We start from the raw sequence: 15,579 nt of genomic DNA, 5'->3' as shown, positions 1-15,579 counted from the left end.
AGAAGGCAGAAAATACCAGGGCCCTGAAACAGGAGAATGCAGAGGGTTCTCCAGGAATGGCAAGGAGGCCAGGCATGAAGGAGCAGTGAGACAGGGAGAGTGGTGGGAGGTGGGGAAAAGCCATGAGGCTTTTGCTCAACACTCAGATACATCATCATTTACATCCGTGAGAAGTAAGCTGACACAGAACGAAAAGACTCAGGAGAAACACCCAGTAAAGTAGAAAAAAAAAGACGAAGAAGAAGCGAAGCGAGAATGTCATGAAAATTAAATAGAGAAAGTGTTTGAAGAAGAAAGGCTTCAGTATTCATGCCAAATGTTACTCAGAGGCAAAGTAACTTGAAGACCGAGGACTGCCTGCTAAATTTGACAATGAGGAAACAACAGGTGAATTTTAAAAGATTGACTAGAGTGAATTATAGAGGGAGTTCTAGAGGGAATGGGAAGAGAGGATGCAGAGACAGGAAATTCAGACTTTTCTTTTAAGAAGTTTCCTATAAAATGGATAGAGTAACAGCAATAATACTAGGGGGACATATAGGGTAAAAGGAGTTATTTGCTTTGTTTTGTTTTTAAAGATGGTATCTATTAAAGCATGGTTTAATGCTGTTGGGTATGGTCTAGTGGAAGGAAGCTAAAATGGATACTTGCAGGAATGGAGTCCCTGATTGGGTAAAAGGAGAGGAAATCTAGTACAAAACAAGAGATGATGGCTTTAGCAAAGTGAGGAAATTTTATCCATTTTAATAGGATGGAATTTAGAGTGAGTATATGCATTGAGAGACATTCATGTTGGTAGATTTGTGGTAGAAAAATATACACATTTGCTTCTGATTATTCCTATATTTTCTAATAAATATGAAGCGTGGTCATCAGCTGGGAATAAATAAAGAAAAGAGATAAGGTTGGAGGTTTGAAGGAAGAAGAGAACATGTAAAATAGAGATAAAAGAGAGAGAAAAAAATAGTGTTAGAGACCACAAATGAATAAGAATAGGTTAGGGAAACTTTGATACTGAAAAGGTGGTAGAGCCAATGGCTGGAGGTCCCCGCAGGTCTGAAGAACTGTTGGTGCAGAAATAAAAGAGGAAATGTACAGTCATTGGTAGTGATATCATCCTAGTTGTGCATCTAGAAAGGCATGGCTAAGGTAGAATAAAAAATATAAGTGTTAAGAAATGCCACCATGGAATTGAGGAAAGGGGATTCAATGGATCATTTTGTCATCTGTGAAATAACAAAGAACAAGCATGAAGCAGAGGTGGGAGGGTTCTATAAAACAGGGAGGAAAGCCTCAGGGTAGTAAGAAAAAGAACGTATGATCACCATAGGTCATGGTCTACCTTCTGAATAAAAAAGACAGTATGTCCAGTGCCTCAATTAACCACACACAGACACAACACACACACACACACACACACACACACACACACAGTTTGACCTTCACTATGATCCAGAGTAATGGTCTGTTCAATTTCTGCATAACTATGACTGATGCGTTCCTGGAGAGGTTCTGTGTTGGTCTCCATGAGATGAACAATGTCCATTCGGTTGATCTTAGTGAGACATTCAATGAGGTTGGTATCTGACATATTAGAAAAAGAGCATTTATTACAACTGAGAGGTATTCCTTTAAAAATCTTTTTCACTCAACTGCCTTACTAAATTTTTGATATCTGTATAGGAAACAATCAAAGCCTAGTTAAATGTCTTTGCACAAATAAGCAAACAGACAAAAGAGATACGTACAAAAAAGATGGCACAGCACGGGCACAAGCCCTAAACATAGAATTGTCAGATAACATACAGGACACCTGTCATACCTGAATTGCAGATCAAAAACAAATACTTCTTTAGTATAAATATGCCCCAAATACTACATGGGACATGCTCATTCTAAAAACGTATTTTCTGACCACCTGAAACTTAAATTTAACTGGGAGCTGTTCTGTTTTTATTTGCTAAATCTGACACTCCTACTTAGAAGAATGTAAAGAGAAGGAATGATAAATGTAGACTGGATGTTATTTATGAGTAAAGGAAGCAGAAACAGAGGTAATGCACTATCAAGAAACAATGCTAAATAAAGCAACTGTGTCCACTTATCAATATATAAAAAGTATTAGGGCGGCCGGGCGCGGTGGCTCACGCCTGTAATCCCAGCACTTTGGGAGGCCGAGGCGGGTGGATCACGAGGTCAAGAGATCGAGACCATCCTGGTCAACACGGTGAAACCCCGTCTCTACTAAAAACTACAAAAAATCAGGTGGGCATGGTGGTGCGTGCCTGTAGTCCCAGCTACTCAGGAGGCTGAGGCAGGAGAATTGCCTGAACCCAGTAGGCAGAGGTTGCGGTGAGCCAAGATCGCGCCATTGCACTCCAGCCTGGGTAACAAGAGCGAAACTCCGTCTCAAAAAAAAACAAAAAACAAAACAAAAAAAAACATTAGGGCTTGAGTAACATTACTGTTAGAAGTGAGGGTTGTTATCATTTCCTACACTTAATGCTGTTCATACACATATCATGCAAGAGTCTTTATGCAACACGCATACTTTAGAAGTGACAGTAACATGTTCTCATTTGCTTAGAGTAGTTCACTAAGTTGTCATTCAACATCATTGGTAGGTTCTTAGAAAACAATGTTCTGGTCACAAAACACTGTCAAACTTCTAAATAAAACCCCAAACACTTTCAATACTAAACACTGAAGTGAAAATGAGTTACACATACATTTAAGAAAGATTAATAAATATAAGTAAGATAATTATTCAATTTTTGAGGAACCAGCGAGTGATGGTGGTCATAGTGGTGGTGGGGTTCAATTAAGGAATAAATCTTTGCAAAGTGAAAAATGTAAGTAGCACCTCCTCTCACCGTGCCGTTCATAAACAAATAATAACAAATATGGTGGGCTTGCTGAGCACTTTCCTAAGGCATCATTTATTTCATGCACTTGTATAATTATTATACACTGTACACGTTTTTATTTGACAATAGTTTGTATTCATTCATTCATTCATTCTTTTCCCAATCCCCTTATTCAGTTCAGGGTCTGAAGTGGCTGGAACTTAACCTAACAGCTCAGAGCACTTTGTATGGGAACCAACCAGGAGAGGATGCCATCCCATTGCAGGGTGCATTCACACACACACACACACCCATTCAGACTGGAACAATGTAGAAACATACGTGAAATTAATGTGCACATCTTTGGGATGTGGGAGGAAACTGGAATACTGAGGAAACAGCCACACAAACATGGAGAGGATACAAAAACTACACGCAAACAGTGGCCTTGCTGGGAATTGATTATTTTTTCTCATCAACGTTATAAGGAAATGACATTGAACAAAATGATATTACTCAATGACTTGTCGCAATTCAATTAATGGCATTTGTTACTTTACTATTTTACGGAATTTGCAAGATGTAGTTGTTGAGCAAGACATGTCCAACTTTAGCCCAATATACACATAGTTCCCCACTTACCTGTAGCATGTTTCCCATCCCTTTCTAACCAGTACTTCAGCAGTGCATGACTCTGGTCTTGAAGAGAGTTGGGATTTTCAATTCGAATTTGATGAATTTGCTCCTCAGTAAAATCCAGTTCTCTTGCTAATTCTAGAAGATAAAAAACTACTTTGTAAACACATTAACATCAAAGTTCCAGTCTCTACAACTTGCTTTGTGATTTTGTAAATAATGTGTTCTTTATATTGTGGTGAGTATTTGGATTCTTTTATTTCTACATATTAGAAGTGACTCTTACATGCCTTTTTTCTTCTAGTATTAAGTGTGCATTTTTCCCCCAAAAACTGGGTATAGAATTGATCACTGCATACTGCAAATAGTAAGTGTGAGGTAGTGATGATAAGATATGTATAATTCAAGCCCATTTGATTCCAAAATGCAAATGAGATCATTAATACTTGCTTATACTTTTAAGCAAGATAATAGAAAATAAATGACTGATAACAAGAGAAAAAAAAATTTCCCTTTAATTAACATAGGTGATACTTTGAGTATTATAAATCCTGTTTCTGGATACTTTGATAAATAGTAGTTGTAGCTATATTATGGTGGTTGGATAAATTCCTTCATTTGATTTGATGGCATGTGAATAAGAGGTAGAGGAAGCATTAATTAATCCAGGAAAGAAGACACAAAGTCTTCCTTTGAATTCTATTAACATTCCATATGGATTGGGTAGGCCGAGTGGCTCATGCCTGTAATCCTAGAACTTTAGGAGGCTGAGGTAGTAGGGGTTGCTTGAGGTCAGAAGCTAAAGACCAGCCTGGGCCACACAGTAAGATCCCACCTGTACAAAAAATAATTTTAAAAAATTAGCTGAGTGTGGTAGTGTTTGCCTGAGGTCCTAGCAACTCAGGAGGCTGGGGCTGGAGGATCACTTGAGCCTGGGAGTTTGATGTTACAGTGAGCTATGATTGTGCCACTACACTCTGACCTAGGCAATAGAGCAAGATCCTCTCTCTACAAAACAAAACAAACAAAACAATAAGCAAACTATTACATATGGATGCTTATACATTATGGGATGTATGTATGCGTGTGTGGGTGTGTAAATGGGGTGACTTCTTTTAAAGGAAATTTGACAATATCTTTCAAAATTAAAAATATATGTATCTTTTTTCCCAGCAATTCTACTTCTAAGAATATACCCTATAGATACGCTCACAAAAATATACCAATGCACAAGAATACTTTTTGCCATTACCAGGAAACCATCTAAAGCCCATCAACAAGGCCATTGACAAAATTATAGAACTTCCATATAGTGGAATTAAATAGCCCCTTAAAATAATGAAATACATATCTCTATGTTAACAGACTATGAGGAATATTATTCAGTAAATATTTTCCCTACTTTTAAATAACAGGCATAAATATAGGCATTGTATATTTTTTCTAAAAGCATGAGAAAGTATTAGTAGTTACCTCTGAGGCACAAGGCTAGAAGAAATGTGTGAGAGCCATATTTACTTTTCATTTTATGTCATTCTATATGGTGGTAGGTTTGAATTTTTACCAAATATATACATACTGCGTTTAATATATAGGTATGAGTACAAACATATTTAAAGAGCAAAAGAAATACTTCTGAATGTTATCTAGTAAGTCAGTCAGGAATAGCTTGGTACCATTGTCTCCCCTAAATCCCTGAATTAATTAAGTTTGATCAGTATGTAAGCATTACTTTAAAATACTTAAAAGTGAGAAAATGGCTACTCCTCCTGTTTCCAGTCACTTACTCTAAATTATTAGTTATCTTTATGAGTATTACAGGCTCCTATTCATCGTCAAATCTAAGAAATTGAAAGGAGAAGAATATTACTTTATAATGTTTGTCTCTTTGAAGTAGTCACAGTGATATTAAAAAAAAAAAAAGACTTAAAAAAATTAAACCAGACTGACAATCTTGCTTTAATATGCTAAGTCACAGGTAGATGAAAAAGTATAGTTTTTAAAACCTACAAATCATAATTTATAAAGTATATTAATTTTAGATTTCATTTTCTTAATAAATTAACATAAAATTTCTATACTTAAACACTCTCATTTCTCAAAAATATTAGTAAAATATCTCATTCATGTGTGTTTTAAAACTTAGCCAAAGCAAATTTTAGGGTTGTTTACTATGAAGAGTTTTGACATAAGGTATCTAAAAGAAGTAGCCCTCGTTAAATTTCACATTAAATTTGATAATAATTACATCTAAAATTGATATGAAACGTAATAATCTCCCTCTAATTTAGATCTCTACAACTGCCAAAGAAGGTTCCTGAAGGTTGCTATGTTCTCTAAATCTTCAAATAGAAAGTTTTATTATTCTAAATTTCAGAGATGACAAAAGGCCTGCCCTCGGCTACATCATTAACTGATGCAGAGCCCAGGTTTTCTAGTTCTTAGTTTATTCTTCTTTTTATATATTCTTTCTCAAGAAAAGGGTGGGGATATCTTTTATGTTGTTAATGACCCTTGACTGATGCATCTATGTCAGGTTTTATTGGAAAACTGGGTCACATTCTTTTTACCTGTCCAGCTGAAGCCAAGGTGATCAGCAATATAAGCCAGCCTTTCCTCGATCCGTTCCTGCTCATCCTGTGGATCTGGAGAAGGTCAAAAACAGAATGGCCAAAGGTTGTCTATGACAGGAGAGGAACCACAGTACTGATTCATTCAAAGAAAGGAAGTCACTTCTCCAAATACTTGAAAGCACTAACTATATATTACATTTCAGATCATATTGTGTGTCTGATTTCCAGGGTGGAATGGGGAATAGATCTAATATGAATCATGAAAACCATCTGCTTCCATATCTCTTTAATCAAGACTAGTTATTAGACACAATTATATAAGTTGCTGATTTGTAGTAGTCTTATGACTTTTCTTTTAAATTATCAGAGAGAATACTGCCCACCAGAAGATCACCATCTTGTTCATGGAACACCAGAGAAATCATAAATGGGATGCAGAAGTGGAGCAATTGGCTAGGACCTCCTATTATTGCTTGTGGAGGGATAGATCATTTCCAGGTCATCTCTGAAAGGAATCACATCAGAGAGTCACAAGAGATCTCAATCATGAGTTGATCAGACCATCCTGATTAGTATGGCCAGAAACATTTGCCTTGGCCCTGGTGACCTTGGAGAAACGAGGATAAAAGTACATGTATTTAAATGTGTATATTGTATTTGTATGCATACATGTCTTTTGGACAAAGTTTCTGCCTGCTTGCTATTAAGCTTATATACTACTTACTCGTAAATTATAATCTTCCCATTCATTTTAACTCCCACTGATTGATGGGCAGCATTTTACACCATGGTATAGGAAATTTTGCATAACCCAAATTTAGGCAAATTTAGGAATAACAGTCTTCATTGCAGAGATATTGGAAGAACACAGGCTACTTTTCAAAGCCATCTATGGTTTCCTTTTTTAAAACTTAAAAAGCCCTCACAGTCAACTTAAACTGTGCAAAGTTTGAGTTTTTGTTGTCTGCTGCATCTAATTTGAATACATTCTCCATTCATCTACCACATAAATGAAAAGCATATTTTTACCTTAGGTTTGTTTGCTTAAAGTATTTACCAATGGTATCTGAAATCCAGCCTTTCTGAATCAAAAACAAATCCATAACAATTAGAATTTCATGTTATGTGAAATCTTCTCAAGCAAATGGCTTCCTAATGATTACAAAATTGTAAGTGCAAATTATTTTAAAGTATGCAAAGGTAAGAAGAAAAGCAATGAGTCTTTATGCTATGAAACAAAATCCAATATATTCATGTGCAAAAGTGCTTAATTTGAGTCTAAGCTTGGGACTTCAGAACAACAAAACTCAAAGCTCGCATGGCCTTATTACGTGCAGAGGCTAAAGAAAGGCAAGATCACTATTGCCTGGTTATTATGTTTATGTTTTCCATAAGCATTCTCATTACTCAATCTTGAGATTGTTTTCTTAGACAAGAATATACAAAGAAAGCACAAAACACAAAGGGCTTACACAAACACATTAGTCACTACAGAAAGCTTAAAGAAAATGAGACACAAATCATCAAATAAAACAAACATACAAAGAAACTATATCAATTTTATGACATGCGTAGCACAGGGAATCCCAGTGGCTGGCAAATACCTTCAGCATGGTCATGGCCATTTTCATCAGGGATGCGTTCAATCAGAGTCTCAATAGACTCATCCCAAATGGGCCTTGTGTCAAAGATGTCCTCAGGAACTGAGTGCTCGGTCTCAACAGGTGGCAGATTTTCAATTACTGAAACTTCCAGGGCACTACTACTTTCATCGTCTGAAACTAGTTCCTGCTCCCTCTCTGACTGTGTCAGCCTATCCACTAACTTGGAAGCCTCATCACTAATCTCCTCAAAGAATTCTATGGAATTTCTGTAAAGGTCAAAGAAATGCTCCTTACTTTCTTTTGTGGGGCTCATGCCCCCCCTGCAGGAAGATGTGGTGCTTCTGCTCTTAACTGGCAATCGAGATGCAAGTATCTTTGGTCGTGTGGCCCCTTCTTCTGATTCTAACTCAAGTTCCTCTGCCCTCTCTCTGCTCTCTGTTTCTGTCTCAGTGTAACTTCTGGTGTTTACTGGGCATTTGATCTTTGAGTCCAAAGAACTAGCATCAGATTCAGATTTGCTCCTATTATCTGGTGTGATGCTTGTCATGTCCTGTCCCTGAGGAGCCACTATCTTCTGGACAGTGGTGTCTAGATCTGAGAGCTGCTGTTCCACTCTTTGGAGGGGTACTTTGACAGGGAGTTTGGACTTTGGTTTTGCTTCATCCTCTTTATTTTCTTCATCTACACTGGATAGAAAATCTTCAGAGAGTGAACTCTCATACTCTGCAGATGGAAGTGCTGGGGTGGAAGTGGGCATAGTCCTTACAGGAATTTTGGATTTGCTTTCAGTAGAAGGCACATTCTCCATGGGTGCAGTAGGAATTTCAATCACTGATTTCTGTTCTTCTGGGGAAGAATCAGGAGAGGCATCACCTTTATCTGAATAAACAGACCTGGTGACTGTGGAAAAATCTAACTGGGCTTGTACAACTAGTTCAGAAGAGTCAGGGCAGGATACCTGCTTTACATCAGGCAGATGAGGTGTATCACCCGTTTGCATGGTGGAGAGGTCCTTGGTCCCTACACTAACAGCTTCTTTTGTCAGTGTTTCAGTGGAGGCTGAAATCCCCATTTGGGAGTTAAGTTGAGCATCTGAAGCAGGTATTTCCTCTACTTCCTCACTCAGGTCTTCTGGAAGTAAGTCAGCTTCATCATCCACTGCTTCTTTTGATTCTGAAAGCACTAGTGACTCAACTGATGTCTCCAGCTGTAGTGTCTCAGCCCCCGCAGCCTCTTCTTTCACATCTTCAGAGGGAGTCTCTTCCCTGGATTCTTGACCAATTTGGAAAAAGTGAAAACTTTCATCTGCATAGGACCTTTTGGTCATATCGATGGCACCACTTCGGGTCATTTCAAACAATTTTCCTTCCTGAAACAGAAATGGGTTTTGCTCACTTGTTGGGGTACCCTCTTCAGTTGGGGTCCTAGCAGGAGTGGTGTCAGGGGTGGTACCCTGTGATTGTCTGTCTACCATCAAACCAAATATCTTTTGTTCTTCCTCTTTCACACGAGCCTCAAAGGCTTCGTCGTCTTCCCGAATTTCACTCCAGGAATCAGAATCCACATCAGTTTTTGTGATGAGGACTTTGCTTATTTGTTCACCAACAACTGCTGTTGTAGCTGGCATAGTAGGCTCGAGAGATGAAGAGGCACTGTCTGATTGGATTTCCCACAAGGTACTTTCTTGTTGGGATTCCATTTTTAGGCCCTGGCTCTCAAAATTAGATTCTTTGCTTAAAACAGTTCCACCAGAGGAGCTTGCCACTACGTCTTCAGCAGAGGATGTGATGGTAACGGAATACACTTCAGAAGAGTGAAAATTTGTGGGGTGATCTGCATCTGTCTGGGTTTTGCTTTCTTCACTAGAGAAAAAAGATTGGGACGGGACATTTTCATAAGGGCTAGTGATTTGGGGATCATAGATTTCATCAGTCTCAGCTAGGTTGGACATGGGAACATCCGTAGAAAATCTATCTGTTTGAGTAGTAATGGATGAGTCTTGAGTGGGGCAGTCCTTTGTTAAGTTCTCAAATGTTTCATCAGTTTTTGTGACCTCTGTTTTTTGAGTAGAAGATGTGGCAGATATGTCTTCATCCAATACTTTTCCTTCAGATACTAAACAATGAGGGAAAGAGGACGAAGATGAAAAGCTTTCACTGGGGCAATCTACTTGTGAAGATTCTGCTGTAGAAACATCAAGCTCTTTTCCTTCTGTGTCTTTTTCATGAGTGCCTTGGAGAGCTAATGATTCTTTATAGATGACTGGCTGTTCATCAACATCATCACCAGTCGGACTCTGCAGACCTGAAGAGACAGGAGCAACTGAGCTGCTAGGACTCATGGCCTCACATCCATCGCCATCACAGGTTTTTGGCTGATCAGTGTCTCTGTTTAGCTTATCACAAGACGTATCTGCACCCTCAGTGGAAACTACATGACTGTCTTCAGCTAAATGGGATTCAGAATCTTTTTCTTCTTCTGATTTGCCTGGCTCTTCCTGAGTGTCTTCACTCATCTTGAAAGTATATTGTTTGGAAACGATAGGCTGGAACTGTACTTCTTCTGGGCTAGAATTGGAGTCCATGCTGGATGGAAGTGGAGAAGGAGGTTGAACTCGAATCACTGGTTCTGGTAAGAGACCCGAGTCAGCACCTTTTTTTAGCTGTGTCAACTCAGGTTCACTTTCCGAGGAGGAAGACACCTTCCTGCTCTCTGAAGTTACTAATACAGGGACACCACTTTCATCCTCCTCACTGCCTATATGTTTTGGTTCATCCACATCTGCTGAACAGTCAGCATCTGGGTCAGAGGATGAAGAAGATTCTTCTTGTTTGGGTTCTTTTTTGTAGTCCCTTTTCTGCTTTGCTTCCTGTTCAAGTTCATCAAACGTTTTGATTTTGGTTACCATTTTAAACATCTCCTCTTCAGGTGTGAACCTCTTTTTCTCCCCGTTTTCTGAATCATCCTCCTCTGCACATTCATGAATCACAGCTGGTTTTGGTGTACTTACATCTGTGGTTTTGGGTGTAACCTCGTAGCTGACTTCCTCAGAGCTGGGGGTGTCAGGAGAAAGGGGGCTCTTCCCTGAGCTCTCCATGAGCGATGTCTGCTCAAGACTGTCATCCTCAGCACTGCCGTCAGGGTCTCGGAGTAGCCGGGACCGCACAGAGGCCACTTCCATCAAGAGTTCTGTTTTGGCAACAGCTGCAGGAAGAGGAAAGTGACTTGGAAAAATTCCAGCCTTCATCTTTGGTTCAACAGGGCTGCTTTCCAGAGAGTCACGGCAAGGGGATTCTTTCAGAGGACTTGGTTCCAGAGAATCAGGGGTTTTGTGTGAGGAGTTATCTTCTAGCACAGGGCTGGCTTCCAGAGAGTCTTTGTGGCTCACTGCTAATGAGTCATCAGCCACAGCGCTGAGGACTTCACTATCTCGGCTAGGGAGTGCAAGTTCTAACCCTTGGGGACTTCTAATGACTCCCTGAGGCTTTGATTCAGTTTCTGTATCTGTCTTTACAGAAGCCTCAGGCAGCGGCGAGGCCTTTGTCTCCTCTAACATGGCTGTGAATTCCTGAGCCTCACTATCAGTTTGTGTCTTGTGGGCTGAACTACCAAAGGTACTTTGACTTTCATCATAGCCTGCCTCCTCAGTCAGTCCCGTGGGTGTCTCTTTTGCTAATGCTACACTACAGCTGTCTGTGCAATCATCTTCTCTTTTGGGACCTGTGTCTTTGGGAGACTCTAGAGTGGCCTCTTTCTGAAAACCCTCAGTAGAGGTCTCTGAGCCCTCAGTGACTGTGGCACCTTGCTCTTCAGAGCCACCAGTAATGTCTTTGGTTGCAGAATGTTCTTTTTCTGTATGAATTTCTGTGGTGGTTTCTACCTTGGTGGTTTCCTTTGTTTCCCCAATTTGCTCCTCACTTTTCTTTGGTGAGAAAGAAAGACTTTCTGGGCTTGTCTCAGGGGTCTCTGCTAGGCCCTCATGCTTATAGCTTTCTTCTGAACTAATCTGAGGGGTCCCCTCCATCAGGCTGCCACACGGAGAGCCTGCTACCCCCTCGTTCTTTAGGCTTTCAGAACTGCCATCTAAAGCACCGCTCTGTAAAGACAGAGCTGGAAGGAACTCATCTTTCATGTAGTCGAGGGGAAATGTCGTGTTGAAAGGACTAGTGAGTACTTGGTCTAAGTGAAGCTGTGCCTTTTCTGTCTCCTCGCTCAGTCGGAATTGTTGGTATTTGTCATTGTCTTCCAACTCTTGCTTAATGACTGCAGAGAAGTCAGTGGAGGTTTTCCTATCTGGGCTGATCTGGAGATCCATATCTCCCTGCTCATCAGCCACCTTTTCTTTGGGGACTTCACTCTCTCTGTGGCTTTCTTCTTCAGGTGCTGACTGAACAGGTTCAGGTATTTTGTGGCTGAGACTTTTCTCCTTTTCTGCGACTGCATCTTCTTTCTTAATCCCTATGGAGGAAGCACGAACTCCTCTTTTGGATTCTGTCACGCCCGTTACTGGGTGTCTCTGACCTCGTTTGATGGTCTGATTCTCTGTTTTCTGAGTTTCTCTCTGGGTTAATATTGGCCCCTTTTCTTTTTCTACCCGAACTTTACCTTTCTCTTGTGGCTGCTTTTGTTTTGCTGATTTGTGCTCAAAGAGTCCAGTTTTATGTTTAGAAGGGTCCTGGCCTGACTGAAAAGCCTTCATCAACTCCCGAACAGACATGGTTTCCTCGATCCTCTCTGTTTTTGAAGTGGGGGATACAGGTGGTTGCTTTTCTGTTTTGCCAGAAGGTGACACAGGCAGGTGCTTCTCGGTTTTCCCAGCGGTTGATACAGGTGGGTGCTTGTCTGTTCTTCCGGAGGGCGAAACAGGCAAGCGTTTTTCTGTTCTCCCAGGGGATACTGGTGGGTGTTTTTCTGTTCTCCCAGAAGGTGATACAGGTGGACGTTTGTCTGCTTTGCCTGAAGGTGAAATAGGCGGGTGTCTTTCTGTTTTTGTAGATGACACAGGGGAGTGCCTTTCCGTTTTTGTCGAGGGTGATACAGGTGAGTGTTTCTCAGCTTTACTCGATGATGACACAGGTGAATGTCTTTCCGTTTTTGCAGAGGGTGACACAGGTGAGTGTTTCTCAGTTTTACTTGATGGTGATACTGGAGGGTGCCTTTCAGTTTTTGCAGAAGAGGAAAGAGCAGAGTGTCTTTCTGTTTTAGAGGACGGAGACCCTGGTGCATGTCTCTCTGACTTCAGAGAGGGTGACGCAGCTGGATGTGTCCTGTGGGTGTTTTTTTTTGGCACGTCCTCCTTGCCTTTGACTCTGATGGGCAACTTGCTTCGACCTTTCTGTTCATCTTCCACTCGCTTCTGAAGGGCCTTTACTTTGTCCTTTATAGAACCAATGGGAGTTTCTTCTATCAAAGGAGATGTGGCCTTGGCAGTGGGAAGAGGTTCAGGGGCTAAACCTGGGTCTTCATCTAATGACTCTTCTGAACTACCTTTTTTAAGTTCAGCTTTCTCTGCACTAGCTTGTAAACCTTCCTCTTTTTGTTTCTGCTTTTCTTTTAATTTCCTTCTCACTGGCTTCTTTATTCCCAAGCTTGGTTTGTGTTTCTGTGTACTCTGTGTCTCATCTGGGGGTTTGTCTTTCCCTTCCTTTTCAGAGCTCCTGCCAACAGACAGAGCCTCACTTTTCTTCCCTGCCTTATCTTGAACTGTCTGTGGCTGCTCTTTGGGAGGAGGCACATAGGAATTCAGTTCGTCAGTAAGGTAGTTCACTAGCCCAGTTGAGTCTTTCTCTACTTTTCCTTTGATCTCTTTATCTACTCTAACTTCTACACATGGATATTCAGTGATTTCTAAAGGTGCTTTTTGCTTAGCCTCTTCTATTTCCTCATCACTGACAATAACCCATTCCTCTTCCACTAATCCTTTCTCAGACCGAGAGCGCTGCACACTGCCTTCATCTCTGGTGCAGGTTCCACTTCTCAGGATTTCATTCACTTTCTCTAAGTCCTCTTTAACTCTTTCAACGATTTCAAAAGGCTCTCCTGGCTCTTCCTCAGCAGCCTTCACCAGCTCCTTCACTTTAATAGAACCTGCCTTATCAGACACATCTGTGGTCAAGATGGCGGTCATTTTGATCAAATCTTGTTTCATCTCAGAAACTTCAGAGAGCAAGTCCGGACTTGCTAGGACAGGAACTTCATTAACCAGGTGACTTTTCAGGACAGATGTTTCTGTAGATTCTGTCTCATCATCTTTGATGTGAATGAAAAACATTGAAAGTAAAATGGAAATCAAAAAAGATATTGGCAAATGTAATCAGGACTGAAACGACACAGCGTCTTTTCCTGTTGTGGTGGGAGGGGCAACAAAATGGACTGGGAATGGTAGATCCACAAGGCCTCAGGGTACAAGAGCAAAGCAAGGCTAACGGAAAAAAAAAAAAAAAAAAAAAAAAAAAAAAAAACTGAAAAGGAAAAATGAGCAGGAAATAACTTGCTTAATTTTTCTCACTTGTAGCACATCCACACATACAACAAAGCTAAAACAAGACACACATACACACAAAAAACCCATTTACATATCAAAACAAAAAACACAGTGAAATTACACAAAGGTATCTCAAGATTGTTCGGATGTTACAGATCAATGTTGAAAAACAAAAAACAACCATGTGGAAAAAATAAGAAAAAAAGCATTAGAAATTGCAGAAAGTTGATTTCCTCTAGGAGAAAGCCAGTAGTAGCAAGCTCAGAGTCACATCTAATGATGTATGTACATTTTTAATCATATAAAAATCTGAAATTCAGTATGTTTAGTTCTACCAATATACAAAGACTATATAAAATATATCTGAATCAGCTGCAAACCGGCATTTCATCTAAGGGAAATTCACACCTAACAATGAAACAAACAGTCTGGTACTACAAGGCATGGTCCTTTCCTTGGAGCAACCTCCTTGTTTAGACACAGAATGGACAGACCAAGGAGGGAAATAAAGGAAAGGAAAGAAAAACAACAGAAACAACAATTGTGATTAAACTTATATGTGAGTCCAAAGTTAAAATGTGATGCATGGCAACCCAAGTCAGAGACAGTCACACAGGACACACGCACAGTTTATGTAAGCCAAGTTATTTCCATGCAAAGCAAAGGTGGAGTAAAACTGCCGGGAGAGGTGGCCTTGCTGAAACGCATGGGCAGGAGGATGGCAGGAATTTAGAACAGATATGGAAAACGTTACTGTGGTGAAGTGTACTTATTTCCCTACAAATCCATGCATAAGCTGCTGAAGGTGGTATATTTGAGGCTTAGGTTATGGGGTCTTACACCTATTAAAGGTAAGAAAGAAAACTCAGTCAACTGTTTTAAAATGTACTCATAAAAAGACTTCAGGTGAGAGTCCATTCCACAGAGCCCTTCTTAGAGATTAGTTTACACCTAGATGAAGATTATTTAATGATTATCTTTAAAGTAAAAGCAAATGTAAGTCTGTATTTGAAACTTTTGAAACCCTCAAAACACCTAGAAATCATTCAGGAAAATCCATGGCATTATAGCAACATGGTAATATTTTTTTCTTTCTTTTATTTTGTTAACAATTGAGCCGGATGGATGAATTAATTTTTTATTCTTACTAGTTTGTATCAGAGGAGCAAAGTAAGGGGCTATTTAAATAAACGGAGTGGTTCTGAAGAAGAAAGTGAGAGAATACAGTAAAATCACTTAAAAAAGGAATCAATTAAGGCAATGTGATATGTCATATAAACAAAAGTGCTTTCTCTTGGGAGAATCTGTATTTGTTGACATACAGTATGTGAATTTACAGTTATAAATATATTAATGTAATTTATACCAATACAATTCTTTTCAATTATATAAACCAATGAAAATATCCAGAATCTCAAATATTCCAGATCTGAATA

General features: G+C 39.8%; 1 protein-coding gene across 50 annotated transcripts in view; it reads right to left on the bottom strand.

Annotated features, from left to right (window-relative positions):
* ANK2 (ankyrin 2) overlaps positions 1–15,579 on the bottom strand; it is a 568,766-nt gene that overhangs the window by 16,388 nt on the left and 536,799 nt on the right. For 46 of the 50 annotated variants that reach the window (XM_017510194.2, XM_037732068.1, XM_037732037.1 and 43 more), the window contains 3 exons: positions 6,053–6,127; positions 3,489–3,620; positions 1,441–1,584 (listed from right to left, as the gene is read on the bottom strand). In XM_017510194.2, the coding sequence (XP_017365683.1) occupies positions 1,441–1,584; positions 3,489–3,620; positions 6,053–6,127 (351 nt within the window). Of the gene's footprint in view, positions 1–1,440; positions 1,585–3,488; positions 3,621–6,052; positions 6,128–7,659; positions 13,909–15,579 lie in introns of all 50 variants that reach the window. The other 4 variants (XM_037731960.1, XM_037731957.1, XM_037731963.1 and 1 more) reach the window with 1 other exon arrangement.

The sequence above is a fragment of the Cebus imitator genome, unplaced genomic scaffold (genome assembly GCF_001604975.1).
Source record: "Cebus imitator isolate Cc_AM_T3 unplaced genomic scaffold, Cebus_imitator-1.0 Scaffold17, whole genome shotgun sequence".
Classification (NCBI taxonomy): domain Eukaryota; kingdom Metazoa; phylum Chordata; class Mammalia; order Primates; family Cebidae; genus Cebus; species Cebus imitator.
Note: the sequence above shows the minus strand (reverse complement) of the source record. Positions and strands in the feature narration are given on the sequence as shown.